We start from the raw sequence: 26,061 nt of genomic DNA, 5'->3' as shown, positions 1-26,061 counted from the left end.
GATTCGTGCGGGGCTTAATTCTTCTTGTTATGATTTTCCAGTCATATTTTTGATGGAAGTTAAACAGGGAGAGCTAATATTTGGAAAAAGTGAATGCCGAAACTGCGAAGGAGAATTCGAGATAGGAGCTCCGAGCTGAATATGCTGCAAGGGGGAAAATTAATTGCTTTGCGAAAATTTCATGACTTTTTCTCGAGGCTTTACTTTGGAGATTTGCGAACAAAGAAAGCTGGGTTTGGTTATCTGAGTGATGAACCAAAGCTTTTCCTAATTTTTAATCGAATCCTGCACATTTTCCGGTAGAAAGATCTTCCCTACCTGATCTACCCCAACGTTACACGAACCGAAAACATATTACACCTTTGTAATAAGCATTTAATACTCTGTAATCGCCTTATCAGATTCGCGTGAATTTATTAATGATCTATGTAAGCTAATTAGTATCAAAATTGACTACCAAGAATCAAGTATAAGCATGTTTATCTGCGAATATTATGACTTTATCTTGACGGCATTTTATCAAAAATTCTCCTCTATTATTACATCTACACAGTGTTTGCTTCAATTTCATCAATCATTCAATTCAAGTGTACAACACCCAAGATGCCCTCATACAAGATCAAGCCCTTTGAAATGAAGGTCTCATGTAAGCTTGTATGTTATTTTAAACGCTACTTTCCTGGATATAACAATTTATTCAGAAACCATTATTTACCTAGAACCGGAACCATTATTTGTATTCAAGTCTCCTTGTCTGCATATGAGTAAAGTTGCCTTAAGGGAATCCTTTAAAGGTGGAAATTTCTTGCGAGTCATGCACGTGTTTCGCTCGAAAAATAAACAGTGCTGGAAGCTGCTTTGCGATTATGTCAAACCAGCTCGAATTTTCGGATTATTTTAACCCGAATTTGCCGATTATGTCAACTCGAATTCTCCCATTACGTCAACCCGAATTGTCTTATTACGTCAACCCGAATTGTTCTATTACGTCAATCCGAATTTTCTGATAACGTCAATTCGAATTTTCGGGTTTCGCCTGCGTCAAATCAACTTTAATGTTCAGGCTATACATATCCAGCCGACGCAAATTTTTAGAATACATCGAAGTATTCCGGAAAAAAAATTATATAAAAAAGGGTGTAGGTCAATGCTAAATAAACATTAAAAAATGCCGAATTTTAAGTAATTTAAAGTCATTTTTTTATTGACTTTTTTCATATTGGATCAATCCTATTCTGCAGGATTTTATAAAATATGAGTTATATGAGCTTCATTTCATTTCGAATATTGAGCCGTATGCGTAAAAATTCGTTGCTACTAATGCTTCAAATATCTACTTCATATGTGTTCATCAACGAAACATTGGCTTGAGAAGTAAATCCCTGAAGCATCCGCAAATACCACGAACTTCTTATGCATGCAACCCATTATTTATCTACATCCCAAAAATTATCCTAAAAAACCAAACGCCCCATTTACATTCAATCCACCTCGCAGTGTATGCGGAAATTTGCATTAAGGGGGTCGTTTAAAGGGGGGAAATTGCTTTCTTTATTGTCATGCACGTCTTTTGCTCGTAAATTTTTAAAGTTTCCTTGCCGTAAATAAAGGTAATAACGCCGAGGGTATTGTGTAAAATAAACGGCTGCTGGAAGCTGTTTAGGGTAATAAACTGTTGGCAGGATTATTGTCAGGGGGGTGTTTCTATTTACAGTGCAATGGTCTACTCGCTCGGATTTTTCCATAATTTCCGGCCATGAGGAGCTGACCGATATGTCTGACTTGCGATGCCAAATCGAATTGACTCAAGGCAGGAGGTACTACTTCAGGGCTTGTTGCGGGAATCTCAAGGGGTATGGGATGTTCAGAACTTGTACTCCGTCATCGGTAGTTCCGTCCACTTGGAGAGATATAGAGCGGAGAGATCCTAGGTAGGTATCAAAAAAAAGTATAAAGGGAAACTTTTGCACAAAAAATCTCTTTATTAGATTCACTGAAAGCAACCAGCATTTAGATCAATTAATAGAGGAAGTGAGACAGTTTCGACCCTCGACTGAAATGCTCGAATCGGCAGGCCCAAACCCCCAAAGAAGAGCTCAAAGGAAAAAGACCACAATTAAGCAGCTTTTTACGGCCGCCAGCAAATTTCAAAAGAACTTAAAAAGGTCCCATAAAGTCAGCTTGATCTCTACACTGTACTCACTAAATTGGTTATTCTAGGGGCATATACTTAGCCTGTATTCTCTACCACGAAGATAAAGTCCTGGTAACCAACGAAGAATTCCTCCCTGTGATTGAGGTGGATGAATCATTCCCCAGTTGCATTAACGGCGATCTCTATTGGCTTATGAGGGTAGCGAACACTTGGGACGATACCAAGTGTCTCAAAAATGTTATGGAGGAGCACACTTCTTCTACTCTACACTTTAGGACCAAATTACTACTTGCAGCCCTCCAAATGCAATCCTCATTATGTCTACAGGTACTCCAATATGCTCAAATGGCCCATTATTATTTCTATACGTATATTTCTATTTTCCAGGACCTTGGACAGCTCTACTACAAGCCCATAAGAGACTCCCAAGGCACCGTAGTGATCAGCACTATAAATTATGTGAAATCTCCCAAAAGCGTGAGCGTGCTGAACTCTAGATGGCTGCCCATGAATAAAGTATTCAAGAAGACCATCTTAAGTGAAGATTCTAACATCTCCGATGTTCTGATGGCCAGTATTCAAGACCAAATTAACTATCACCAAGTTTCCAGTCTGAAATTAGGGAGAGGATTGTATTTGGCCTATCTGAAAATGCAAAGTTCTGTGGACATGATTCATTTGGTTGTATCGGCGAAAACTCCCAATATGTTGCCTCATTGCAAAGTCAGGGATAATCCTCACATATCTGCGTGAGTAATTTTTCATTTGTTTTTCAACAATAATTGCAATCTTTATCCTTCAGGGAAGAGTGGGAATATTTAAAACAGCAACACTTGCCAGACGTTTTGGATAATGCGACAGAACTCCAGAGGAATTTTCTGGAACTAGTGACCAGCGCTGCCAAAAGACTGTTCAACTACATGGATATCACAAACGAGGATGCGAATACTCACAGATTGTATGACGCAGAAGTGATAGAGCTAACCGAAGAAGTCAGTTTTATAGTGATTTGTCCGCCTGCAGAGTTTTCTTGTGCTGTACCTGGGCAAAGGGAGATTCTCCTGCAGCGGGGAGACTTAGTCAGTCTGCCCATTCAGGTAAGATTTTATGCTTTTATGAGATGTTTCAACCTGACATCAAAACTCTCTTTTACGTATTTTTCTTTTCCATCCAGGTATTCGAAATGATCCACATGAACACTTATCAAAGCACCATTGTCCAGAAATACTCTAAGCTCAGTTGCCTCCTTGAACTGGATGCGGCCACCGCTAGCCACCTTCACCGTGAAGCATTCTCTAACTCTGAACTGGCAGTGGCCAAGGAAAGACTCTCCAAACTGCAAGACCTCCAAAATAAACTGGAATCCATCTGGAAAAGCGTCAGATGGCTGGCCGATGTCATCACCTTCGCCAGGGACAAGAATATGGGTTGTATCTGCATGCGCTACATTCTGGAAAAAGAAGTAGGCGTTTCCACCAGCCCCAAGAGGGATTTGCTGCAACTACCCCCTCCAAAAGTCATCAAAACCACCCCCGGGAGGGGATCATGGCCAGGACCAGGGGCGACAAACATGACCCCACAGACCAACTTGATGAGCGAATACAGCAAGAGTGAACAACATTTGAATATCAATGGCAGTGTCAGTCACTACCTGAGCGCCTGTAGTGATCCGGACTCCATAAGGAAAGACAGTGACAGTTTCACCAGTGCTAGTGAATATTTGTCTCAACTTGCTCCCAGTAGAAGTGAGGATGTGTTGTTTTCGGTGCCAGCAAGCAGCAGCACTAGATTGCCAGGTGCTAGTCCGATGAATGTTCGGCCTCAATATGGGGGTAGTATGGTCAGTGTTAGTACGTTGAATACAGCTGATAGTCTGCATAGTCTCAGCTCGGATAGTGATCCCATTGGAAATTCCACGCCCAAGAAAAAAGGTAAACCCAAGATGGTGCCTAGTAAGAGTATGGCAAATGTGAAGCAGCATTTTTTAGGTAAGTTTTGTTTTTGTAGATTGAGGTTTTTGTCCTATAAGTGGTATGGTGTTTTCTTCAGGACAAATTAGCAAAATGCATTGTTACGTCATTTCGATGTCTTTCCATCAGAATAATGACGAATTAACGTTCGTTTCAACGTCGTCGTTTCAATAATTTCTACCCAATGACAACAATCTTTTATCTCTTTCCAGGTCCAACCAACGAAGATCACAACGTAATGTTCCTCACAGTCGACCACGCGGTCCCTCATAGAAATCTCGAATCCAGTCTCTCCAAGAGCCTCACCAACATTCGCGCATCATCGGATTTCAACCCAGAAGCGGATTCTCCAAACTGTCCAGTGGTATTCCCGGAAATCTTTAATTTGCCCAGCGACGACCCTGAGCCCTACGCCAAAGACAACTACGACATTTTGCAGATCTATGCGGCCTACGAAACTGGACTGGTCATAGGGACTAGTCTGAAAGTGTATGTCACTCCTAGGACTACGGCTCGTGAGGTGGTGAATGTGGTGGTGCGCCAGTTAAATATGGCGGTGATTTTGAAGGGAAAAAAAGGCCCGATTTACAGCAGGGACATGTTGAAGAATTTTTGCTTGGTGGCGATTATTGGAGCAAGGGAGAGGTGTTTGAGGGACGATTTTAAACCGCTGCTATTACAGAACCCATGGAAGTTAGGCAGGTTGTATGTAAGGAGGAAACATGATGTCTTAGCCGCGTTGGATCATAGCAGCAAGCTGGATAGAATTGAGACCAATCGTATCGATCGGATTTAAGGGTGTTTTTAAAGGCAATTTTAGTCAAATTGAAAATGGTGCTAGTTCTCTTATGATAATATTAGCTGAATCTATTTGTTGCCTATATGAGAGAGAGACTATATTGAAATTGAAAAAAATACAAAAATAGATAAATGTATACTTAGATTAGGCTTTTGCGCATCTCTGAAGCTGGCATGATGCTGTAGCGATGTAGGGATTTTTATAAGACTGTGATGATATAATGTTGTTTTATGTAACAATTTCCAGGATTACTGGTCAGTTGCGATAAGTAGGCCTGGGAAAATGTCAATAATTAAGTGTTAAGACCATGGTTAAATGGGAGATTTCCTAAATACATTACAAGCTACTGGGTGCTTCACAGCCTAAATAACTACCGATTTGGCCCCTAATGAACGTTTAATTACACACATAAAGTAGAATTCGAGTGGGTCTAAACATAATGCAATTAATTCTAAATCAATAAAACTGAAGAAAAACTCAAGAAAATCGTAGAAAAAGCCGAAAATCGCTGTTGGAAAAGCAAAATTATGGAAGAAGTTATCTGGGAGAAAAGTGAGCCAAAAGAACATTTTAATAGTCACAAAAGTTATATTGAGAGCGTTGTTTTCTGCTAATTTACTTGTTTCTTCAGTTTTTAATTTTTTTTATATTTTGAGCGTTGACTATGACCACATTTAAATTGCATTTTAAGATGGTAAATACATTGAAACTTGGGGCATTTGCATGATTTCTGGTGTCGTGGTGGCTCGCGATGGAAATTTATTTGAAATCTCTATAATATAGTGGATGTTCCCAAACTGGGAAAATTAGCTAGAAACAAAATTTTTATGGAAATTTAGAAAAAAAATTAATTTAAACAGTCACAAATGAAATATTGAGGATCAGCCATACTTTTATTCAGATTTAACTATTACTCCTTCAATTATTTAGATCTGATGTTTTTAGGCAAATTTTTATATTCTGTATCTCAATGACGACACCATATTTAAATAATTTTTTTATTCCTTCGTTCCTTTTATAGATTTGCCAACGAAATGAAAAAATGAATAAAAACAAAAACTTTCAGTCCATCATCAATGATAGATTGTGATTCCTAGTGTTAATAAATGTCGTTGAAACCTAGTAAAATTGTAAATAATTATAGAAAAAATCTATAAAAAAGGCATATCACCGAATTTAGAAGAGATGTTAGAGTGGAATCTATTTATGAACTACTATTAGCAGTAAGCACTTACGTTAGTACAAAGAATCTATATTTTTCCTTTTTTTATATATATGACTTATTGTTTTTGTATGCGTGAATTACAGTTTAGTTTTTATAATTTGGATAAATGTAAATAAAATAGTCGGTTATATAATGAAGTGTCAATAAAACAATTCAAAACACTACTTATTAACTAACGACGAATTAGGGCACCCAAACTGGGCGCGGCAATACAGCCGCCGAATGCTGTCTAGATTTAAAGGCGTTTACTCACTTGAGCACAAAGTATTCAAATTCAACAACTTTTAAAAACATTTATTTAGCATTTCACATTTTTTCAGCAATATATTAGCTCCTGAAGTCTTTTGCTTCTTCAGAAGACTTAAATGCGGCTGCATCAGCTTCTTCAGTTTCTCCTGCACTGTATCATCACTATTTTCCCATACGGTCACCAGCAAGAAACACCCTCGATTAATCTTTAACCAACTGGTCAACTGCAAAAAAAAATGTTCCTAAGCATTGAAGATTTGGCATTATTCAAAGCTCACAATGTCACTGCTCAAACCATCAACTAAACTGGCCCCAAATGTGGCTTTTCCCTGCTCAAGGGCCACTTTATCGTGCTGCGCCAATTTCTTTAGAGTCATGTGAATCCCTGCATCCTCAATTCCAATAACTTCTTTGTCACCATCTTGAATCCTCCAATCAAGTTGCACAATTGTTTCCACCACTTTAGAAAGAACTTCTTTTAAAATGTCCCCAGAACCTGTTAAGACACGCTTAAATAGAAAACCTTCAATTTTCGGAGCATTATTGAATATTACCAGCTTTTATAATTGCAGCCATTTCAAGACTCAACGAACCAGTAGATAACCAGAATTTCGTATCTTCAATAACCAGATTTAAGAGATTATTACAGGAATATTGCAAAATCTCATTTCGTCTAGTTTCTGCAGGCTTTTTACTGCTGGATGTTTCTTTTCCAGATGTTAATTCTTTGATAAATTGTGGATGGAAAATTGTGGATTCTGTAGCAGCTACAAGCCATAGCAAAACCTGAGAAAGACAAACAGATATGAAAGTTTAATATGGTAAAATCCCATTAAAACATTCAACACACCTTACGACCATACTCACTCACTGCCAGATCCTTTGCCTTACTTAAAAGCTCAGTTAAAATAATCTTATGCAACAACACTGTATCATCCACAGAGTCCAATAAACATATTACTGTCCTGTGTCCAAATTCATGCTTCGCCAACTCAATCAAATGCTCTTTCAGTGATTTCATTATAACTTTCTTATCTTTGGCAGTTCCATGCCAAATACACTGCATAGCCGCTTTACTGCCTTCCTTACTATTACTTATAACCACAATATGGGGCACTAATTCAGTGATTAGCTCTGCCCTATCATTCACTGAGCACTCCTCCAAATATTGACTTAACACTACTTGCACTAAGCCAGAGTCCAATAGAGCCTTATTGAGAACCTTTTTAATGTTTGCTTTGCAGGTGCTTAGAGTGGCAGCTTTCATATTTTCATCGCCTCTATAGACATCGCGGATATGCTTTACATTGGGGTCTTTGGAGTTCTTGTATAAGTCCCCATAAAATTCTTGTATTAAGAATTGTTTTTGAGTGGCTGTGGCATAGTTTGAAAAGGCAAATTCTACCACAGGGGCACTAACAATGTGGCTGGCAAGCTTTACTGCATGGCCCTTCATTTGATCTATTACAGAGGACCTTATGTCATCGTCACCATATTTAAGCAGACGTTTTATGCAGTAAATTCCATATTTTGATTGCAATAGGTTCATAGCAATAGGTATTAGTTCCTGAGGAAGTAAAAAAATATTTATATTTGGGAATAGCCATGTTTCAGAATGAACCTTGGCAACATTGGTTAGAGCACAAAAATTGCTTTTGTGGCTACTATTTATATTTTAGGCTAAAAGAATTAAGTAAACAGGTATTTACTTACTTGTGCAATTTGTCTCACCACAATTTTGCTTGAATACTTCAATAGCGATTGCACAATTCTTGCAGTGTCATGTGCAAGTACAAACTTGCAGTAGTGTTCCTTTAACAGACTGTGCAATTGATTGATAACCTTATTCCGATCTTCTTCTTTAAGCATCTTCAGCCTTACTCTTTCCCCCATTTTCTTGGCCTCTTGTATTCTATCAAAGTTATTCTTAGTTCTCGCCTTAACACGCTTCACTTTAAGTTCCTTTTTCTCTTTTTTAAACTTTTTCCAATCTTCTACTTTCTCGGTCAGTGTCCACTGATTCTTTGCACCTTTGTCATCAGGTTTGGAAATTAGTTTCTTGGACTTCGCACCTTTTGGATTTGTGGGGTCGAATTTTTTGGCGGATTTTGTAAATTTTGAGGGCTTTGAGTCATTATGAGGGTTGTTTTTTGAATGTTTAGGTTTTTTAACTTCTGATTCTTCATCAGCGGATTTAGTTCGTTTTTTTGCTTTTTTTGTAGCTTCACGAGAATTTTCCATTGATTGGAAAGATACGTCCATGGTTGTAGTCTTATTTAACTCAGAAAATATGGATTTTAATACGACTTCAAGCGTACACAATTCGAAAATGTGGTGAACAGTAAAAGTGGGGTTACGTTAACTCTCAGATTTATTTTTAATCATCGACTTACGAACGTGAACGAAATTTAGTGTTTTATGCGCATATGCAGTGGGAGGGAGAAAGACCTAGTCTAGTTACAGAAAAGAATACGTGCGAAAGAAATAGCGAAATAACAAATACCAAACAACCAGTTGAAAGTCAGGAAATGGAAACATTTTAAAAAAAGACGGAGATAGATGGGGAAATAATCTCTACAGTTTTGTCAATTTATTTTTTTAATATTTTATTCAGAATTTACAATTTATTTACAATTCTATACACAGAAATCAACCTATAATATCAAAGTCTTTGAGCTTAAAGTGGAAATTTTACATGGAATATTAATGTTATAATGAAAACAACCAAATTGACAATATTGTGAGGTGTAGATATAAAAATAAACCTTAAATAAAGTTTTCAATGGCAACAAATTTTTGTTAAACAATTATTGACTAGTAAAAAGTGTTATATAAACTCCACTCCCTCATATTTAAGATCGGATACAAACATATCCTCCAATAGGATCTCTCCTTTTATTGTGAAAGCTGTAATATAACTGGCGGTTTTGCCCTCCACTTCTTCAGTTTTTAAAGCCACAATAATTTGGTCCTCAGTTGTAGGCACAAATTTGAAACTAGAAAACCCTCGAGTATTTATATTTTTCAACTAAAATTCACCAAAATTAATCATTAGTCTCAGTTCTATTTAAACTATTTCTACCTCAACTACAGAAACATCATACATGTTGCTGTCAGCAGAAAGCAGCACATTGCATCCCATTCTCTCATCTAAAGAGTCATTATACTGCTCTTTACTGCACCTTCGAGGCAGAAAGAACCATTTTCTGTGCACATCAGACCATACTCCACTTTCATGGATCATGTAGCCAGGCCAGTAGATACCTATTGATTCTCTTAAACGATTGAACTCTTTGACCCAATTAAGATGTGAAACCTGCGATTTGATGTATAAGGGGATTGTTGTTTTTTTTCCAAATCCAAAATACCTCTCCTTTAACAGTAATAGTTTTTACATATTGAGGATTATGACTTTGGAATTCACCTGCATCAGTAGTCCACTCTTTCCCCATTGAACCCACATATAGAACCTCATTCTTTACTGTTGCCCATTCAGATTTAAACCCTTTTTCTGATCTACATAAAAAAGCTTGACACTTTAATATTGTTTACTTCCCAGCAATTTAAGAGAATTCCTTACCTACCATCTCCATCTACCAACAGCACCCAAGGCACCATTTTCTCCTCATTAAGTATTTCAAAGACAATCCCAGTTCTATCATCAAAAGTTAACAGTCTCCCATCAAACACAACCAATTCGGACAATTCCATGCCTCTATCCTTTAGAGAGTAACTGTTCTTCAACTTCTTGGGGTCGCTACGGTCCCAAGTAACCATAACATTATGACTTGTGGGGTTGTAACTCAAGAAACCAGTTTTAAAATATGCATTCCACATGGCTTTGTCTTGAGTACTTTTTGACTTTTGGTCTAGGTCTGTTATAATACCTGAGGTATTTAGTTGGTGAAGAAGTTGTGTTTGTTAAGGATAAAACAATGCTTACCTATTTTAAATGTATATAATGAACTAGTTTTTATAGGCCTAGAAAGGGGGTACGTACGATTGTACTGCCGCACATTATCACTAAAACTGCTTTTCAAACTAATACCTCCTCGCTTTGGATACATGTACAAAATAATTAGAACACACAATCCAGTGAGTCCTATAATAGTAATAAATTGGGTTTGCCCTCTCATGGTTTTATTCACAATCCTAAAAGCAGGCTGAGCACGAAGGGCCTTCCTCCAGTCTCGAGAAGGCACAGTTTCATCTTCGTTTAAGAGGCTTGATCTCATATTATCCATTGAGAAACCTTTGGTTTTACACCTTCGACGTCGTTGTAGCTTATTTCTCTCAACATGAAAATCCGCACTTATCATAATCCTTCACATTTGGTGGCATTTTGAAAATTTTTACGTGGATACTTTCGTTTTTGAAATCCTCTTATCTTTGTTGACGTTAACCACTTAACCTCAAAATTTTGACAACTAACGGGTGTTAGATGTTGCTAATTTTTGAAAAACATGGGCGCCAAATTTAGCTAGAGTAAAAAAGTGCTGATAGATATTCATTTCTAGTTAACAAGATTTTAGCAATTGTCTCTGCGTATATAATTACATTTTTAATATTTTTTACAATTACTGTGTAAATCAACAGATGGCTCCACAATCAAATTTTAATTCCTCGCGGTTAAATTCATAATATCGCATCTTATCTTACGAGTTAATTCGCATTTTTTGAAACATATTTCTTCCCCATGAAACCAAAAAAAACGTAATTTAAATACCGTCGAATTAGCTAGAACTCCTGCACCACTTAACACTTAGAAAATTTCATCCCTTTTGAAAGTCCTTTGAGGATGGATCAATACTTTCCTTACCCTTTTCCTCTGTCAGTCGTTCTTGACTGGCACATCTGCCAAAATATTTCCGGTTTTACTCAAAATTTTTTGTTTAAACACTCAATACATTCTAAAACATGATGTAGCGCAAACAAAAAATCTTCCTTATTTCTAACATGCAGGAAAACATAATAAATAGCCCTAACACTTCATAACGCAACAATATCATGACCAGCTCTATTGATTCCCCAATTTTTGAGCAAGCCGATGATGGTGGAGCTACGAAGAAGGGCCAAGAAACGAAAGAACCCGAGTGGATCACTGCAAGAGGAGGAATAAACTTGTTAGTCAACAACAACCACATGGAATCTGAGGAATTATTCATGCAATACCCCGATAGTTTAATTATGTATGCTGGATATTCATTCACAGTATTCATGGTAATAATTATTCTTAACAATAAATCTTGATTAAATGGTGGATGTTAAAGGATGCATTAATGAGCTTTGAAGACGAAAAACTCACAAAAGCAATACTAATTTTGAGAGAAGTGGAGAAGCGTTGCACCACGCAAAATAGTTGGTTTAAGTCAATTTCTCAGAAAGTATTTGGATCCAGCACTGATAGCACTGCATCGCAATCTTTAGCTGAGCAATTAGAGGCTCAAATCATATTAGCTGATTCTCAAGTAATAAACTAATAACTTTCGTTATTTTGTAATAAATTAAAATTCTAGGTGTGTTTAGCTATATTAACGTTTCTTCAGCAAGATTTATCAGGGTACTTCAAAGGAGGGTGGGTGTTGAGGAAGGCATGGAAGGTTTATCAGAAGACTTACAAGGAGATTCTTACATTATATAAAGAGAGAATTGGTGAATTGCATCTTCCAGGTAAAGAAAAGTCTGCTTAAGAAGAAATTTTTATGAACGTTCTTTTATAGACCCCATAACAACGCCTTTATCTCCAGCAGAAGGTCTAGAAGAAGATTGGGAAGTTCCAGAACACGAACTTAACGGGTATCCCTCTTCTGCCTCTTCCCGCCTCCCTCATTCTCACTCCCTTAGCTTCAACCCCAAAGAAAATAGCCTTGTGGAACCCTCTCTTAATAATAATACGAAGAAACCGATCAGGCCCACAAATTTGAGCTTAAAAAAGTCGGTTTCCATTACTGAGTCTTTGAGCTCTAGACGCAGGGGTTCCTCAAGGCTTAGTCTGTCTAACGCTCTCTCCCTTTCAAATCTCACGTTCTCCATTAGAGATATTTTCCCAATTTCTGGGCAATCTCAAACGTAAGTGAAAGTCTCTGAGGTAAAATCTATGCTTATTTCCACACAGGGAGATTATAGACAAGAAAACCATCATGAGACTCATGGGGGCTATTTCGTTCGGTTATGGACTGTTCCAATTAGGAGTATCTCTTCTACCCCCTTCCTTGACCAGACTAATGAGTATTCTCGGCTTTGCTGCAAACAGACACACTGGAATTGCCTGTTTAATGTATGCAAGGCTGGGAATTGACATGAGGGCCCCATTGGCCAGGTAAGTCATTTTTGAGTTTTATTGATTTACGTCAATTTAATTTTATAGTTTGGCCCTTCTGTGGTACCACACAATTGTCCGCCCTTTCTACGCAATTGATGGTGTAAACGTGCAAGCAGGAGTTGAGGCCGCAATGGTGCTCATTAATGAATCTAAGAAGGAATTTGCAAACTCAGCTTTATTTCTTTTTTTCGCTGGCAGAACTCATAGACTCAATGTGAGCTAAAATATAAGGTCCATGAATAGTGCTTGGCAAAGAAATTTTAGTCCGATATTCCAACAGCTTTGCAGTCTTTCCAAATGGCTACTGACAATGCAAATCATCGTGAAATCAAGATTTTATGTTTCCATGAAATTGGGTGGTGCCACCTTATTGAATTGGAGTACCAGGAGGCAATGGGCACCTTTGTTTACTTGAAGCAGGCCAGTAGATGGTCGAGGTGCTTTTATGTTTACATGACTGCCATCTGTTGTGGTAAAACAATATTCTGCATCAAGTTTTGCATTAAATTGTCTGGAAATTATTTCCAGGTTCCATTGGAGATTTTAGCAACTATGCAATTTTTGATGAGCTGCGAAAGATGTCTGGAAGCAGCAGAAGTGGACAACTGGACGAATTTTTAACTAGACGATTGAAGTGTTGTCCTAAGGACAGTGAGGACGCCAAAAACTTCAGCGATGTATTTTTCAAACTGTTTGTGTTTGAAATGCTGTATTTGTGGAATGCTCTTGCCAGCTGCAGCCTTGAGAACATTGAGGTTGTGGTGTCGGGTACTTAGCTTTTATGAGAATAAATTGGACATCACCTACCTATCTGTTTTGACTAGAGTGCCTGAAAGTAACTTCTGCGAAAGATGAGCCGAAAAAAGGGATGGCGAATTTAATTTTGGGTTCTTGCTATGGAATTCAGCAGCAGTATAAAGAAGCAGCGGATTGCTTCAGGAAGTGTTTAGACCAAAGGACGAACGAGCCTGGAAATGCTGAAGATGCACATATTTCTGCTTTTGCCCAGTATGAGCTAGGGAACATTTTAATTCAACATTCAGAGGTAAACACTTGTAACTACTTGTGCTGTAAATGATTACGTCCTTTGGATTTATTCTAGACTAAGGAGGAGGGCAAATGCCAGCTCCAACAAATCAACAGATACAGTCGCTATGATTTTGAGGCGAGACTCAATGTTAGGGTGCTTTCAATGCTTAGAAATTTGGGCTAGATATGGGAATGTGGAGGCTCAATCATTAATTATATTTTAATGATACATTATTTGTTTCCCACCTAAAGAAAAACACATTTAGAATGCTTCAAACCGCTTTATTAAAAAGAGGATTCTAGACGTGCCGTCCATTTTCAATTAGCCCACACAAAACCACAATATTCGTCGTAATTAATGTATATAAAAGTATTTTAAATTTATTTAGATTATGCGCTTTCATTTACCCGTTGTCTTCTCCACTACTTTATGGGTTCTAAACCTAAACAAATCCCAGAGCTATCGAGCTTTTTACCCAAAATCACTGACCTATTGCAAGGATAGTTTCTGTGCCTCTTACCTCTTTCAATCGATGCACTGCCTGAAACGCGATCTTTCCTAGCATTGTCCTCTTTGAATACATTTCAATAGTGGTTCACCAAATTGAGTGATTATAAGGTAAGAAAACACAAAAAATACACAAACATTTTATTTAAACAAGAATACAAATTATGAACAATAAGAAAAACATAATATCACAAATCAATACTGCATGTTACCATACAATATCGTTCGCAGATTATCCCCTAATATAGTTCAGGCATATACAAATTTATTCGGCATAAATAAGGATACAGTCCCAATAAAACCATAAAAGAAATTCCCATTAGAATAGGTAGAAAAATACTCCCAAAAATATACTCACAAAAACAGTATAAAAGTATAAAGTGGTACAAAATAGGTAAATCTCAATAACTAGGTGTTCGCAAGAAACCTTAAATTCGCTGAAACTGCTCGCTTCCAAGGCATATCTCAAAACACTGAAACACCTTTAATGAATATCACCTTTGTACTACTTTAAACCTAATTTTTTGGATAACTGCTCGTACACCGTCCAGGCCATAGCGGCCATCAACGTTCGGCGCAGCATCCTGGGAACCAGACCCTTAAAGTATCCTTGTACGCCGTAATTATTGTGCACATAAACCATCACGGACCAAAGACCATTGAATTTGTTGGGGTAAAGTTGCATTTTCGTTTTGAGAACGTCAGCCGGTTGGGTCACCATTGAGGCCAAAATGCCCGCTGTTACTCCACAGGTGAAGTGAAGGGGGCAGGCGTAAACAGAATTTACTAAATCTGGAAAAAAAGTACATTTGAGGAAATAGGAATTAAAAGCAGTTCAACAGGTCACATTAACTTCTAATTTATTCCCATTAAATTTATGATAATCCAGTGATAACGTTACATGAACAATTATTTACAGTTAGTACCAAGGTTAAGCCGTCTGAAAAATATAGGCTAAACTTTATCGAGACTAAAGTAGTGTTAACCCCACTTACCCTTTGGAATAAGCTGTTTGGTTTGGGAATAGAACATCAGATAGAGCCCAGAAAAGGGAGCGTCCCTAAACAAAGTAGGCACAAGTCCGCAGGTCATACCTTTGAAACCCTCCGTGTAGTATATGTGTTTTAGAGCAGACAGTACACTGTTGTAATTGTACACCCCACTTTCAAATCTAAAAATATCCATTGTAGCCCTGACTTAGAGAATATTACTTCCTTCAAAACTGACCTGGTTTTCACTACAGTAATAGGAATCAGAATGGCCCCGCTCATAGAGCGTGCACAAAATCCCATAGTGACTGATTCCAATGCTGTAGGCGTGCATTCTTTCAAGTAATGTGTTTTAATATAATCCAGAGATGAGAAATAGAGGCCCACTCCAGGCACGCATCTTGTGAGTGACTGTTGAAAGAAATATGAGTGTAATAGAGTTTTGGAAATGTAAAAGAAAAACCTACAGGAGTCATTCCCCTCCATAAGCCTCGCAAATGCTCCTGTTGTATGATATTGCTGAAAATGCTGAGCATACTGATAGTGCCATGACGTCCGCTATAAGGATTTAATTAGAAAAATGTGGAGAATTTTGGGAGAGGCACTCACTTCACAAAGGGAGCTGGCGTGTTTTGCAGCCTAGTTTTAACTAAATCCAAAGGCTGGAATAGGACCGTGGAAAAAGTGCCAGAAAAAGAACCAGCCAGGAAGGCCTTTACTACGGGATACTAAAATAAAAAATAAACAACTAAAAATCTTCCTGTAAAACAACCTAAAAGGTACCATTTGAGACAATAAAAATACTTACACTGGTAACGATATCCATGACTAGAAATACTTATAATGTTAAAGATGACTTGGGCAATTGAACCTTGTCGCAGTCTTGCTTTCTATTTTTCTTGTGCAAATTCGAAACCGATCCCAAATTTCTCTAACAGGCTTTTGTATCGGAGTAGTCTGAGTAGTAAATAGGGTTTACACGAAATTTATTGGCCACAGACATTGTTTCAACATGCAGGAATGAAATCATTTATATTGACAATAACACCGAAAAGTTTGAAAATAGAAAGATCTGCGAACTTCTGGAGAGGTGCTCCAAAAATCTGCGACCATCTGAAGAGGTACTTGATACTTTAAAAACAAACAAACATAGTGCTCCTGCACCCGAATACTGCCGCGACTCAAATAACACTTCAATAATAGTATTGACCTCTTATATAGCCTTACACAAGGCACCATTTGACGATAACAGTAAGAATGATTGTTGCCGAGACCCCCACTTATCATTAAAAGAAAACTATTCAAAAGTATACAATTTCGAGCCGACCTATTGCTCCCGTCTAATTATGCAGATAAAGGCGCATATTGGTACTTACATTTGCCAAAAATTCTTTTTTCTGGAGAGGCAACGTTTGACCCCCCGGGGGTGTTGGTGGATCTACATCGTCGATGTGGTAGATGATGTTCATTTCACCCGGGACGGTTGGGAATTGCGGACATTCTATTAAAAGGGATTTTGGGGGATTTCAAGGTCTAATTTGGGGGTGCAAACTGTTTATTTATATGACTCGCCGCAAAATTACATAACCTGAAATTTGCGAGCTTTTAATTGGTCGGAAACTGACAGGAGCAGTGAGAACGGCGCGAATTATGAACATTTTTATTTACATTCAAACAGAACGCGTTAGACGACTAAAGATCCCCGGACCGATCACCCATTCACACTTAAACACACGAAAGAGTGAGCTGAGGGTGAAACGGGGGCGAGCTTTCCCAAAAAAGGCTGATATAGTGAGAGCAGAGTAAAAAGCGATAGTACTTCCGGATTCTTTTATCTGAGGCCAAAAGATAAAGCTAGGGATGATGGTGCGATTAGTTGCAGTTTCGATCGCGAAATGAAACGACAGAAATTCAAATCGGCGCCCCTCAATTTCCATTTCTCCTTAAACTTTTCACTTTCAACATTCACGTTTAAGTCCACACATTTGTTGAGTGCATCCTGTAGTCATTGCGATCGACAGGGGGTCCGATAAGCGGAAAATAGAGCTCGTTTTCAAGATCAATAGTTCAAGTAAATAATCATTTATCGCACTTTGTAATGTTTACAGAACAAAAATAGTCCATTACAATGTTAAAAATACTTATTTTCTTGACGATAATTCAATTTATGTGATGCGTATATTTCGACAAAAAGACTGTAGAGTCTGTTGGAGATAGCGAAAAGCCATCGGGTTATGATCTTCAATTAATATATGCAAAAATATTTTCGCTAGACATCTTTTATTGATCATAATGAGCGCTTGTGTTAATTACATTAGGTGCATGCTCTTGGTGCGTTTATGGCGCGTGATTTTGATACGTTTAGGACACATGCGGTCTAACACATTTCTTGCTGTCATCTCCCTCTTTTGTTTAATAAAAACGAACCATTTGGCTTATAGAAGCCAAAAATGGCCGCTTGACTTGGTCTAATTCTCAAATTTCCAGCATAAGCACATATTTCACAAAAAACAATAACACATTCCTTCCGATTAGGTAACCATGGGTCTTATCTGCTACCAAGCCAGCAAACCGAGATACCGAACACATGGGAAAACATACTCTTACGCAAATTTGTATTATGAGCAAACGCTCTCTGCTGGGGGTTGCTGCGGATCGCCACGGGTCAGTGAGCACAATAAATATTTGCGTTAAGAATATTATTATCATTCGTCCTGTTTTTAAATGGAATATTTTGACATCATGTATGCGTTCAACCGAAATTGATGTCAATGTACCTGTCTGAACCCACCTGAAGCGACCTGCTGATTTTGAGTGAACCCTCTAATGGCATTATGGTTCGTCAAAGGAAGACATCACTCAGCACCGAGACAAGCCAGCAGTTTTGCAATCCACATCACCCCTATAATACTCGGCGATCCGGTAACACCTCGCCATAATCTACTATTTTACCTAAATCAAACCCTTCCAGCAAAGCGCTCCAACGAACCCTTACAGATCCTTCCCGAAGTGTCTAAGGATTACAATGAAGAAAGCTATCTTATAAACGATCGTCACAGCGACTGTCTTTCAACAACCAGCTCAAGCTGCTTCAAAGAGCCTTCTGCAGATAGTTTTTTTGAGTGCGAAGATCAAACGTACTGTAAAGAGGCAGTAAGGCATTATCTGAATAAGCAGCTAAGGCCCATGAATTTCGTTAAGCATCCTTGTGATCAGAAAACCCCAATTAAATGGGTTAAAAATGGGGCTATAGTGCTGATTACAGGTTTCGATTGTCTTTCTCAACGTTTTTGGAGTTTATTCATGAGGGGTTTTTAGCCATAATTACGTGGTATGGTAACCATGTGTGGACACAACTCAGCAGGCTGAAGGACGATGTTGAGTCACTCAACGTGAGTCTTGACGTTAACGAAATCGTGGTTTTATAGAAAAATTCCTAGGGTAGAATAACTGATATCGTAGAAGCGCGATTGGACACTTCGTATCAACTAAATGAGGTCAGCAGCATGGTCAAGGAACTGAGGCAAAATCAAGGTGGGTTGAACAAAAAATTCATCTAATTTTGGTTCAAATTGCTTGAAGATTGATAAAGACACTTATAAGATTATTAAGGAGCCAATCATTACAGGAGTTGCCCCCCTGTAATGATCGGCAATATTCAATAGTAGACAGAGTATCCCATGGGCATCAACTTTTCAGAGATCTTTAAGGTGAAAATTAAAAAAATGATACAGCAAGAAATCGACAAGATCTATAGCGACAAAACTGGACGAACGGATTTCGCTTTGGAGTCTGCAGGAGGCAGAATAGTCCAGCTCACGCCAGGAACTGAGAACTATGGTCAACCCAAAAGCTGCTTACTAGGGATTCCTTTATGTGAAGGAATGCACGGGCCAAGGGCGATGATACAAGTCTTTTTGAATACTGTTCTCCAAACGAATTTAGTCACATTTTCTCTATCTAGAGCGGCACTTCTCCTGGACAATGTTGGGCCTTCAAGGGCTCTACTGGAGGGGTGATAATAAAACTCTTGGGGCCGATTAAAATAGATGCAATTAGTATGGAACATATCTCAAAGACAATTTCCCCCTCTGGAGACTCTAAAACTGCCCCCAAAGATTTCACTGCTTGGGTTGGATTCGTGCATCACTCAGAATTATTTCTATACGTCTGGTTTTATAGGGCATGAAATCTGTTACCAATAGAGGAATTCTACTAGGACAATTTGTATACGATATAGAAGGGTCTTTAGTACAAACTTTCACAGTCTCGAACCCTTCAGATGAAATCTATGATTTTATCGAATTGAGGGTCACGTCCAATCACGGACATCCGGATTTTACTTGCATCTATAGGTGAATGATTTTGAATTGAAAGGCTTGATAATTCTGGGATTTGTTTAGGTTTAGAGTCCATGGAGTAATGCAGATGGCAACGGATTAATGAAAACGTAGAAAGTAAATCATTTTATTCGTTTTTGTATACATTAATATCAGATTGAAGGATTGTATATGTACTTTTCCTTATGTGGAAAACCAATAACATGTTGATGGAATATAGAGAATGTACTGTTGCTTTCATTGTAGGAATTTCTATGGTAAATTCTCTCTCTAATCCTCAAACAACGTGCGCATAAGTTTTTCCTCTGTTAATGAGTAAGCATCATATTCCAGCTTGTCACATTGAGGTCCCTAGACCTTTATTACTGAATCAAGCGGCTTCCTAAATCTTTATTGGAAGTGTATGTATGTAAACTCCATGGCAAACAGAAAAAACGAAATATCAGAAAAATTGACCTTCACATGTAGGATATATTTAATAGGACATTTTTGACTGTTACTAAATAAGTAACACTGGTACAATTTCAATAGATAATTAAGCTATGTTTTTGGAAATGTAACAAAAAGGCCACTCAGAACTGTAAAGCAAAAAAGTGTATTTACAACAAAAACAACACTAATCACTGATTAATTCGTTTCACATTTCGCTTACTTTTCGGCTTCAACTTTGAGACTTTTTTCTTCATTTTTTTATTTTTCTTCTTCCCACCTTTAATCTTCCTAGGATGTACCCATACTGGATAAGCTCCATTCTTATCTCTCAGCGTTTTAGGGTTGAACTCCTTTCTAATTTCATCCATGTCCATTAGAGTTGATTCTTCCTGCGATTCTTGATTATTTTCTTCAATTTCCTTTGGAGTAATTACATTGGCAATCTCCTCTATTCCTTCTATGAGGTCTTTCACTTCGTTGCTATTCTTTTTAGTTAAAGGATCGTTTGCCAAAGTTTTCTTCAGACGTTCCAGTTCCTTTGCCCCGTAACGGACTCTTTTCACAGCCCTGCACTTGCGTCTCCATTTACTTCTCAGACTTTTGGCCATTATTTAAGGGTTATTTTGGAAGGTACTAAATCAGGAGGTTTATGAGTAATTATGAATTGAGGAATACCAGAAGGGCACAAAATTCGTAAAAATCGCTTTAGAAAATAACAGGAATTGAGGTTTTGTAGTGTAGAGAAAGAAACATGTGTGTTGTGACGACATTTCTTTCATTTAATTTACAACCGTTATCACGAGATGGCACGTATCGCAAATTAATCTAATTATTGATATTTTATTGACATATTAATTGCTTAAAACTCTAATATATAATTATTTCCAGAAATTATGTTCTTGTTGCATATTTTTAATGCAAAACACTAGATTATCATTATTTAAAGTTCAAGAACTGAGAGTTCTATTAAGTCATACCTCTTCGACGTTACGACTTCTACAAGCCTCATCTAGATGGCGCCAGGTGACTTATTAAATTAGGGAAGATTAGGGGTGACAAGGACTTGGATACTTTGCCTGGAAATTGGATGTTTAAAGGGTTTATCCAAAAGAAAAATTCAGTATTAGTTACATTACTATAGTTAATTTGTAACGCAAATCCAAGGCAGATGCAGTCATTAACCAGACATGATTATTAAATAACGAAAAGTCGAATTTCTGGAAAAGGAAATACATCTTACCTTAAAGGGATGAAGCTCTTCTCCTGGTAACTCAAAGGTACGTGGTAACATCACAATAAGAAAATCTTTACAACCCCTCTCCATGTACGATTTCAATTAAACCAACATCATTCATTCGACTATACATTCTTTTTTAGTAATGGAATCAGAGAAAATACTTGTAGCAGCAGGCCTCACTGCTGCTGCTGTAGTAGGGGCGTTTGTTTTTTGGGGTCCTTCAACCGGCTCTGGGAGCCGAAAAGGCCGCCTGGCAGGCTTAGTCAATTTAGGCAGAACCTGTTTTTTAAATGCAATTCTCCATGCTTTAGCTGCCTGCCCACATTTTGTGCAATGGCTCGAAAAGGACTCTTCCAGGGTCACCAGCTTAAGGTGCACGTTAGCCACAGTATTATCAGGTAAGACATTTTCACAGTAAAAAAATCGTTTAGTTTCCATCTTAGATCATAAATTCATTATTCAATGCAGTTGTGAATGGTACCAACAAGTCTGTTAAGGACAGTTTTGCCCCTGCAGCTGTTATTAATGCCCTGAAAAGATTGGGCTGGGTTATACCTGCAGGGGAACAAGATGCTCATGAGCTTTTAAATGTAATTTTAACCACTTTAGATGAGGAAACGCAAAAGATGAGTAGAAAGGCTGGGTAAGGATTGGAAATGTTGGACAAGAATATTGCATTAAAGTCAAAGGATTTTAGGTGTCTTTCAGATGCCCTTGGTATGAATGAAATAGAAGATATTGATGATAATGAATCAGAACTTAGTTCTATGGGCAGTGTGATGTCTCTGAATGAGATATGTAGATCTACTGGGGCTCTAAGTTTTCGGAATTCAGGGATTAGGAGAAATAGATGGATTTCTAGGTTTGTATAGATATTTGTCCACAAATATTATTGTTATTGGTTGTTGCATTTTCAGGTCCTGCCGAGCTTTGCAGATGTCTGGGCCCCCACTTCAACCATCAGGGCATCCCTTCACTGGGACTTTAACTAGTCAGCTACGGTGCACTGATTGTGGTTATAAGGTGGTGTGATTAATTTTATTTTAGGGCTGATTTATCCATTAAATTTAACTAATAGACTGCAGTTCGCTATGACAAGTTTGAAAGCCTCTCCTTGCCTCTACCCAACGGGGCGGGCGATTTAGGATGGGGGCGTCACAAATTGCACCAGCTTCTAACCAATTTTGTGACCCCTGAGGTGGTGCAGGATGTGCATTGCGAGGGCTGCAATAGAGAGCGGGATCCTGCGGATCACCCCGTTTTGTCTAGACAAATTAAAATTCTCAATTTTGGAAAGGTACTTTGCTCCAACATTTTTCCCACCAAACTTATCACTAATTCATAGTTGCCAATATGCTTGTGTATTCATATCTCGCGAAATACATGGTCGCCCAATGGGATGTCCAAGAGGCAGGATTATATTCAATTTCCCATGAGATTATCCATGTCTGCATATACATTTATTCAGGCTCATTATCAGAAGAAAGTGCCAGGGGTAAGAGTTTAAAAAAAAAAGGATTATTAAATGAGGTTTTATTGTTTAAGACTTATATGAGTACAAGTGAGGGAGGGAGCCCTCTTTCCAGTAGTACTCCCTTGTGCTGGAGTGGAGCGACTCTCAGTGAAATGAGCAATGAATTAAGAAATGTTTATCAATTGGCTGCGGTAGTGGTTCACACTGGAGATGCTCATTCTGGGCATTTTGTAACCTACAGAAGGGGTCATCAGAATAATCGGCAAGTTGTTAACCTATAGAAAATATATAAATTAAGTGCTTTTTTTGTAGTTGGTTTTATACCTCTGACGTTGAGATTAAGGAGGTTTCAGTAGACGAAGTCCTTCAAAGTACTGCTTATTTGTTGTTCTATGAAAAATCTTCCCTGATGGGCGGCTTTTAAGAATTTATTGTGATTAACTAGTCATTTATTAAGGAAAAGTTTTCCATTAATTTAAACTTTCACTTTCTCTCATAGGGGCACTTGAGCATCCCATAGGGCTGCTCATTGTTCTGATTTACAATAAATCTGTGGGACATTCCTATTTTTCACGCATTAATACCTGTTAGCAGCTCTGCAAGTTATTTTTCATTTGGGTGTGCAACCATTTTTCTCGATTATGTCATCAGGTGAGTGTATAAAAATAGAAATAAATTATTTTCCATTATGGTGTACGTGGCCGTATTACAAATACGACTCTTTATAAATAGGTATATTTATATGTTGTCTTTGTTACTGTTGAGGGAATACCTTGAGAATTTTATGCGAGATCATCGTTCTTTTGGAATGATGGTTTCTGCGTTTAATATGTGAGTACAAAACTAATTAAATTTTAAAGCATTTATTAAATTCTCAATGTGAATATATTTAACTCGAATCGGGTAATATTACACAGACATTCTGAAGATTTTTGTTAAATAAAAGCTTGACAAGAAATACTTCTCATAATTTTATTTTACAATCGATCCACAAATATTCTATTTATTTCATGCACTAAACCCTTTATGCCTTTCCATTTTGCTGATATTTGAGCTCATACTGCTCAGGAGTCAAAGTGTGATCAATTCCAAATTGCTTAAACTGCAGTACTATATCAAATAAATAGTCATAGCACTCAGACATACATTTGGCTTGCTGCCAAGTATCCCCCCACACATATACCTAAAAAAAAAACTCTCTTTTATGATTCCCACCCACCACAAAAACCCACCCCGTGCCTCCTCACTAAAACTGCGCAAGTGTGAGGGTAATCTTTAATAGCCTGCTCCAGTCGGTCTGTTAAATCTTCTTCAAATGGGGTATTTTCTATGATCGGGACTACCAATTCTTCGTCAAATCGAAAATTTCTGCCCAACTGTTGGTTCTTTATGCCTAAAGAGGAATAATAAAATTTTTTAGTTTAAAAGTAATTGTAAACAGACCTTTAATCATCTCCAAGTGGGTACACTTGAATTCTTTTCCTGGGAAAAGTATGGTTGCCATAAGGGCGTATTTAGAGTGAGTATGGATCACAGCTCCAGCATTCCTCATTGTATAGGCGCACATAAATAAAGGAGTGCATTGGCTTTTTTTTAGTTTTTTTTCTGGATCGGGAAGTTCCAAATCTTCACCTGGAAGCATTCTTTGTTAGGGTCAAATCTAAGGAAATTTGGAAATTTGCCTTGTATGTTTTGAACGAAGAGATCATCAGGTTTTATTCGTTCTTTTTGTACCCCAGAGGGAGCTATGTAGATTTTGTTGCCATCTTTGATGCTAATTCCTCCTCCTGGAAAGAGTAGTGTAAATGATGTGCATGGAACAACATAATGATGGTAAAATTAGAGTCACATAATAATCATCAAGATCTCTGATGGCAGAGGTTCCTAGATTGACAAGTGTCACAAATATTTTACTTTATAGTCACCTGTGCCTGTAACCCATCCCAGATGGTAAAATTGTTTGCAAAGTTCTGGAATTAAATTCCTGGGGTGTTCTGGATGGTCTAGTGATGTTTCTTCAGATTTTACGCTCATATTCAAATTGTGATTGTTCTAGTCTAAAGTTAGTAGACTAGGCCTATATTGTGGAGAAACTAAGTAAATGAAAAAAAAGTTTACTTTTTATGACTTTAAATAATGGTTTTCTTATCATTTCTTTGATGCTGATATTGAATTTGTGGGCATATAGTGGTAATTCCTTTGATAAAATGAAATAAATGTATACATTCTATAAATAAATCGGTACGTTGGTAACATTCGATTGATAACGTCAATATATCATAACCTCACTAAAAGTGTAAACAAAACTTTTTGTGTATGTCGGGTTGCATCCCTTTGAGACTAAGATTAAATTTCATTAATGTAGTCAAACGGTGTGCAGTTATTTATTAAGACGTCGTAAATGTTTATGTAACATTTTCAATTATGTTAATTAAAAAAGGCATATGAATTTAAAGCGTTATTAAACATAAAGCCAAAATAATAAGCATAATTCTAACGGCGATGTCGGCAACCTTCGTTTCGCTTCATCTTCATGGTTTTGCCGCTGGTGGCGACAGCACTGAGAAAATTTACAAACTAAAAAAACAGGTACGGATTCAGGAATTATTAAAAATAAATGGCAGGAGCAAAGTTTTTTTCAATTAATAAATTATAATTTTATATTATAAAAATATAAATAAAGAAACTAAGCAATTTTATACTTTCATATGCACATATCGTTTTTTGCCCTATTTTAGGTTTTTAATATTTAAACGGGATTTATTTCAGATTTAATAAAGAAACCTAAAGTGATTTAAAAGGCCATTTATTGCGGTTTATATCATTACAACCTACAATTCTTTGTAATTTAGTGTGGTCGTGATATGCTATACAGGATTATTCCCAGAACGTCCCGTTGCGCTGCAACGGGATTCTTAAAATCAATGATGTGGACGTGCCTCCACATAATGAGGATTATTCCTCATTTCGGTGATTTTAAATGTTTTAAGGGTGGAGATCTGCGAAATTCTCAATTCTCTAACATTTACATTTTCGGATAAAAAGAATGTTTCATGTATGCGCTCAAAATCAAAACATAAATTATTATTTCATAAATCGGCTTAGAGTCTCGTGCCAACAAAACTCAAAACGACTTGGATTTGGTAAACTATTATTCATACTCAAAGAACAGCGCAGTCATGAACCGGTCATAAATCTTGCGATATCGGGAAATGAAGACTTATACGTTATCTGTCAGTTAAGCTTTCGAAGCGTTTGACCAAACCATAGTGGGAAAACTTAATCCGTACTTACTGTAGTCCAGCTATAATAATATATTTTTATATCTGCCA

The 26,061-nt window shown here is 37.5% G+C and overlaps 8 protein-coding genes across 15 annotated transcripts in view; 3 read left to right on the top strand and 5 right to left on the bottom strand.

Moving 5' to 3' along the window:
* The window catches only part of wake (wide awake), a 96,253-nt gene extending 89,971 nt beyond the window's left edge, over positions 1 to 6,282 (top strand). For all 6 annotated transcript variants that reach the window (XM_066405458.1, XM_066405381.1, XM_066405763.1 and 3 more), the window contains 7 exons: positions 1,715 to 1,931; positions 1,989 to 2,165; positions 2,221 to 2,482; positions 2,543 to 2,904; positions 2,958 to 3,252; positions 3,330 to 4,143; positions 4,338 to 6,282. In XM_066405458.1, coding sequence (XP_066261555.1) covers positions 1,715 to 1,931; positions 1,989 to 2,165; positions 2,221 to 2,482; positions 2,543 to 2,904; positions 2,958 to 3,252; positions 3,330 to 4,143; positions 4,338 to 4,921 — 2,711 coding nt within the window. In that variant the 3' untranslated portion in view covers positions 4,922 to 6,282. The remainder of the gene's footprint in view (positions 1 to 1,714; positions 1,932 to 1,988; positions 2,166 to 2,220; positions 2,483 to 2,542; positions 2,905 to 2,957; positions 3,253 to 3,329; positions 4,144 to 4,337) is intronic.
* A 151-nt stretch (positions 6,283 to 6,433) lies between these two features.
* Positions 6,434 to 8,798, bottom strand: peng (Pumilio and CPL domain-containing protein penguin). Its single transcript, XM_066397081.1, has 5 exons — positions 8,112 to 8,798; positions 7,249 to 7,965; positions 6,953 to 7,184; positions 6,677 to 6,894; positions 6,434 to 6,622 (listed from the first exon to the last, which is right to left on the bottom strand). The coding sequence occupies exons 1-5, from the start codon at positions 8,658 to 8,660 to the stop codon at positions 6,434 to 6,436; spliced, it is 1,905 nt and encodes a 634-aa protein (XP_066253178.1). The 5' UTR covers positions 8,661 to 8,798.
* A 222-nt stretch (positions 8,799 to 9,020) lies between these two features.
* LOC136410072 (apyrase) lies at positions 9,021 to 10,815 on the bottom strand. Its single transcript, XM_066392012.1, has 5 exons — positions 10,342 to 10,815; positions 9,979 to 10,285; positions 9,767 to 9,914; positions 9,481 to 9,714; positions 9,021 to 9,426 (listed from the first exon to the last, which is right to left on the bottom strand). The coding sequence occupies exons 1-5, from the start codon at positions 10,715 to 10,717 to the stop codon at positions 9,226 to 9,228; spliced, it is 1,266 nt and encodes a 421-aa protein (XP_066248109.1). The 5' UTR covers positions 10,718 to 10,815; the 3' UTR covers positions 9,021 to 9,225.
* A 417-nt stretch (positions 10,816 to 11,232) lies between these two features.
* On the top strand, positions 11,233 to 19,794 carry LOC136413482 (uncharacterized). The gene is made up of 19 exons (XM_066397071.1): positions 11,233 to 11,618; positions 11,669 to 11,866; positions 11,915 to 12,068; positions 12,119 to 12,467; positions 12,514 to 12,717; positions 12,766 to 12,934; positions 12,985 to 13,192; positions 13,249 to 13,488; positions 13,545 to 13,765; positions 13,823 to 13,928; positions 15,177 to 15,336; positions 18,044 to 18,168; positions 18,218 to 18,511; positions 18,565 to 18,638; positions 18,687 to 18,780; positions 18,946 to 19,157; positions 19,211 to 19,378; positions 19,429 to 19,601; positions 19,650 to 19,794. Exons 1-19 carry the CDS (start codon positions 11,406 to 11,408, stop codon positions 19,687 to 19,689), a joined length of 3,402 nt encoding a protein of 1,133 aa, XP_066253168.1. The 5' UTR covers positions 11,233 to 11,405; the 3' UTR covers positions 19,690 to 19,794.
* LOC136408326 (mitochondrial glycine transporter-like) lies at positions 14,385 to 16,823 on the bottom strand. Of its 3 annotated transcripts, XM_066389451.1 has the most exons (7): positions 16,623 to 16,773; positions 16,055 to 16,203; positions 15,856 to 15,974; positions 15,714 to 15,804; positions 15,485 to 15,657; positions 15,253 to 15,428; positions 14,385 to 15,049 (listed from the first exon to the last, which is right to left on the bottom strand). In XM_066389451.1, the coding sequence occupies exons 2-7, from the start codon at positions 16,070 to 16,072 to the stop codon at positions 14,763 to 14,765; spliced, it is 864 nt and encodes a 287-aa protein (XP_066245548.1). In that variant the 5' UTR covers positions 16,073 to 16,203; positions 16,623 to 16,773; the 3' UTR covers positions 14,385 to 14,762. The 3 variants fall into 3 exon arrangements, with proteins under 3 accessions (XP_066245548.1, XP_066245386.1, XP_066245463.1); XM_066389289.1 differs by lacking the exon at positions 16,055 to 16,203 and having other exon boundaries at positions 16,623 to 16,823; XM_066389366.1 differs by lacking the exon at positions 16,623 to 16,773 and having other exon boundaries at positions 16,055 to 16,606.
* A 332-nt stretch (positions 19,795 to 20,126) lies between the features above and the next one.
* LOC136413476 (protein LLP homolog) lies at positions 20,127 to 20,626 on the bottom strand. Its single transcript, XM_066397059.1, has 2 exons — positions 20,239 to 20,626; positions 20,127 to 20,164 (listed from the first exon to the last, which is right to left on the bottom strand). The coding sequence occupies exons 1-2, from the start codon at positions 20,624 to 20,626 to the stop codon at positions 20,127 to 20,129; spliced, it is 426 nt and encodes a 141-aa protein (XP_066253156.1).
* A 473-nt stretch (positions 20,627 to 21,099) lies between these two features.
* Usp30 (ubiquitin specific protease 30) lies at positions 21,100 to 23,687 on the top strand. The gene is made up of 9 exons (XM_066390663.1): positions 21,100 to 21,295; positions 21,396 to 21,653; positions 21,724 to 21,898; positions 21,953 to 22,117; positions 22,173 to 22,278; positions 22,334 to 22,552; positions 22,601 to 22,750; positions 22,801 to 22,991; positions 23,042 to 23,687. The coding sequence occupies exons 2-9, from the start codon at positions 21,398 to 21,400 to the stop codon at positions 23,151 to 23,153; spliced, it is 1,374 nt and encodes a 457-aa protein (XP_066246760.1). The 5' UTR covers positions 21,100 to 21,295; positions 21,396 to 21,397; the 3' UTR covers positions 23,154 to 23,687.
* LOC136409268 (probable methylthioribulose-1-phosphate dehydratase) lies at positions 23,650 to 24,975 on the bottom strand. Its single transcript, XM_066390676.1, has 5 exons — positions 24,655 to 24,975; positions 24,412 to 24,516; positions 24,173 to 24,361; positions 23,962 to 24,122; positions 23,650 to 23,912 (listed from the first exon to the last, which is right to left on the bottom strand). The coding sequence occupies exons 1-5, from the start codon at positions 24,761 to 24,763 to the stop codon at positions 23,754 to 23,756; spliced, it is 723 nt and encodes a 240-aa protein (XP_066246773.1). The 5' UTR covers positions 24,764 to 24,975; the 3' UTR covers positions 23,650 to 23,753.
* Positions 24,976 to 26,061: the final 1,086 nt, after the last annotated feature.

This window comes from Euwallacea similis, chromosome 1, assembly GCF_039881205.1.
Source record: "Euwallacea similis isolate ESF13 chromosome 1, ESF131.1, whole genome shotgun sequence".
Lineage (NCBI taxonomy): Eukaryota > Metazoa > Arthropoda > Insecta > Coleoptera > Curculionidae > Euwallacea > Euwallacea similis.
Note: the sequence above shows the minus strand (reverse complement) of the source record. Positions and strands in the feature narration are given on the sequence as shown.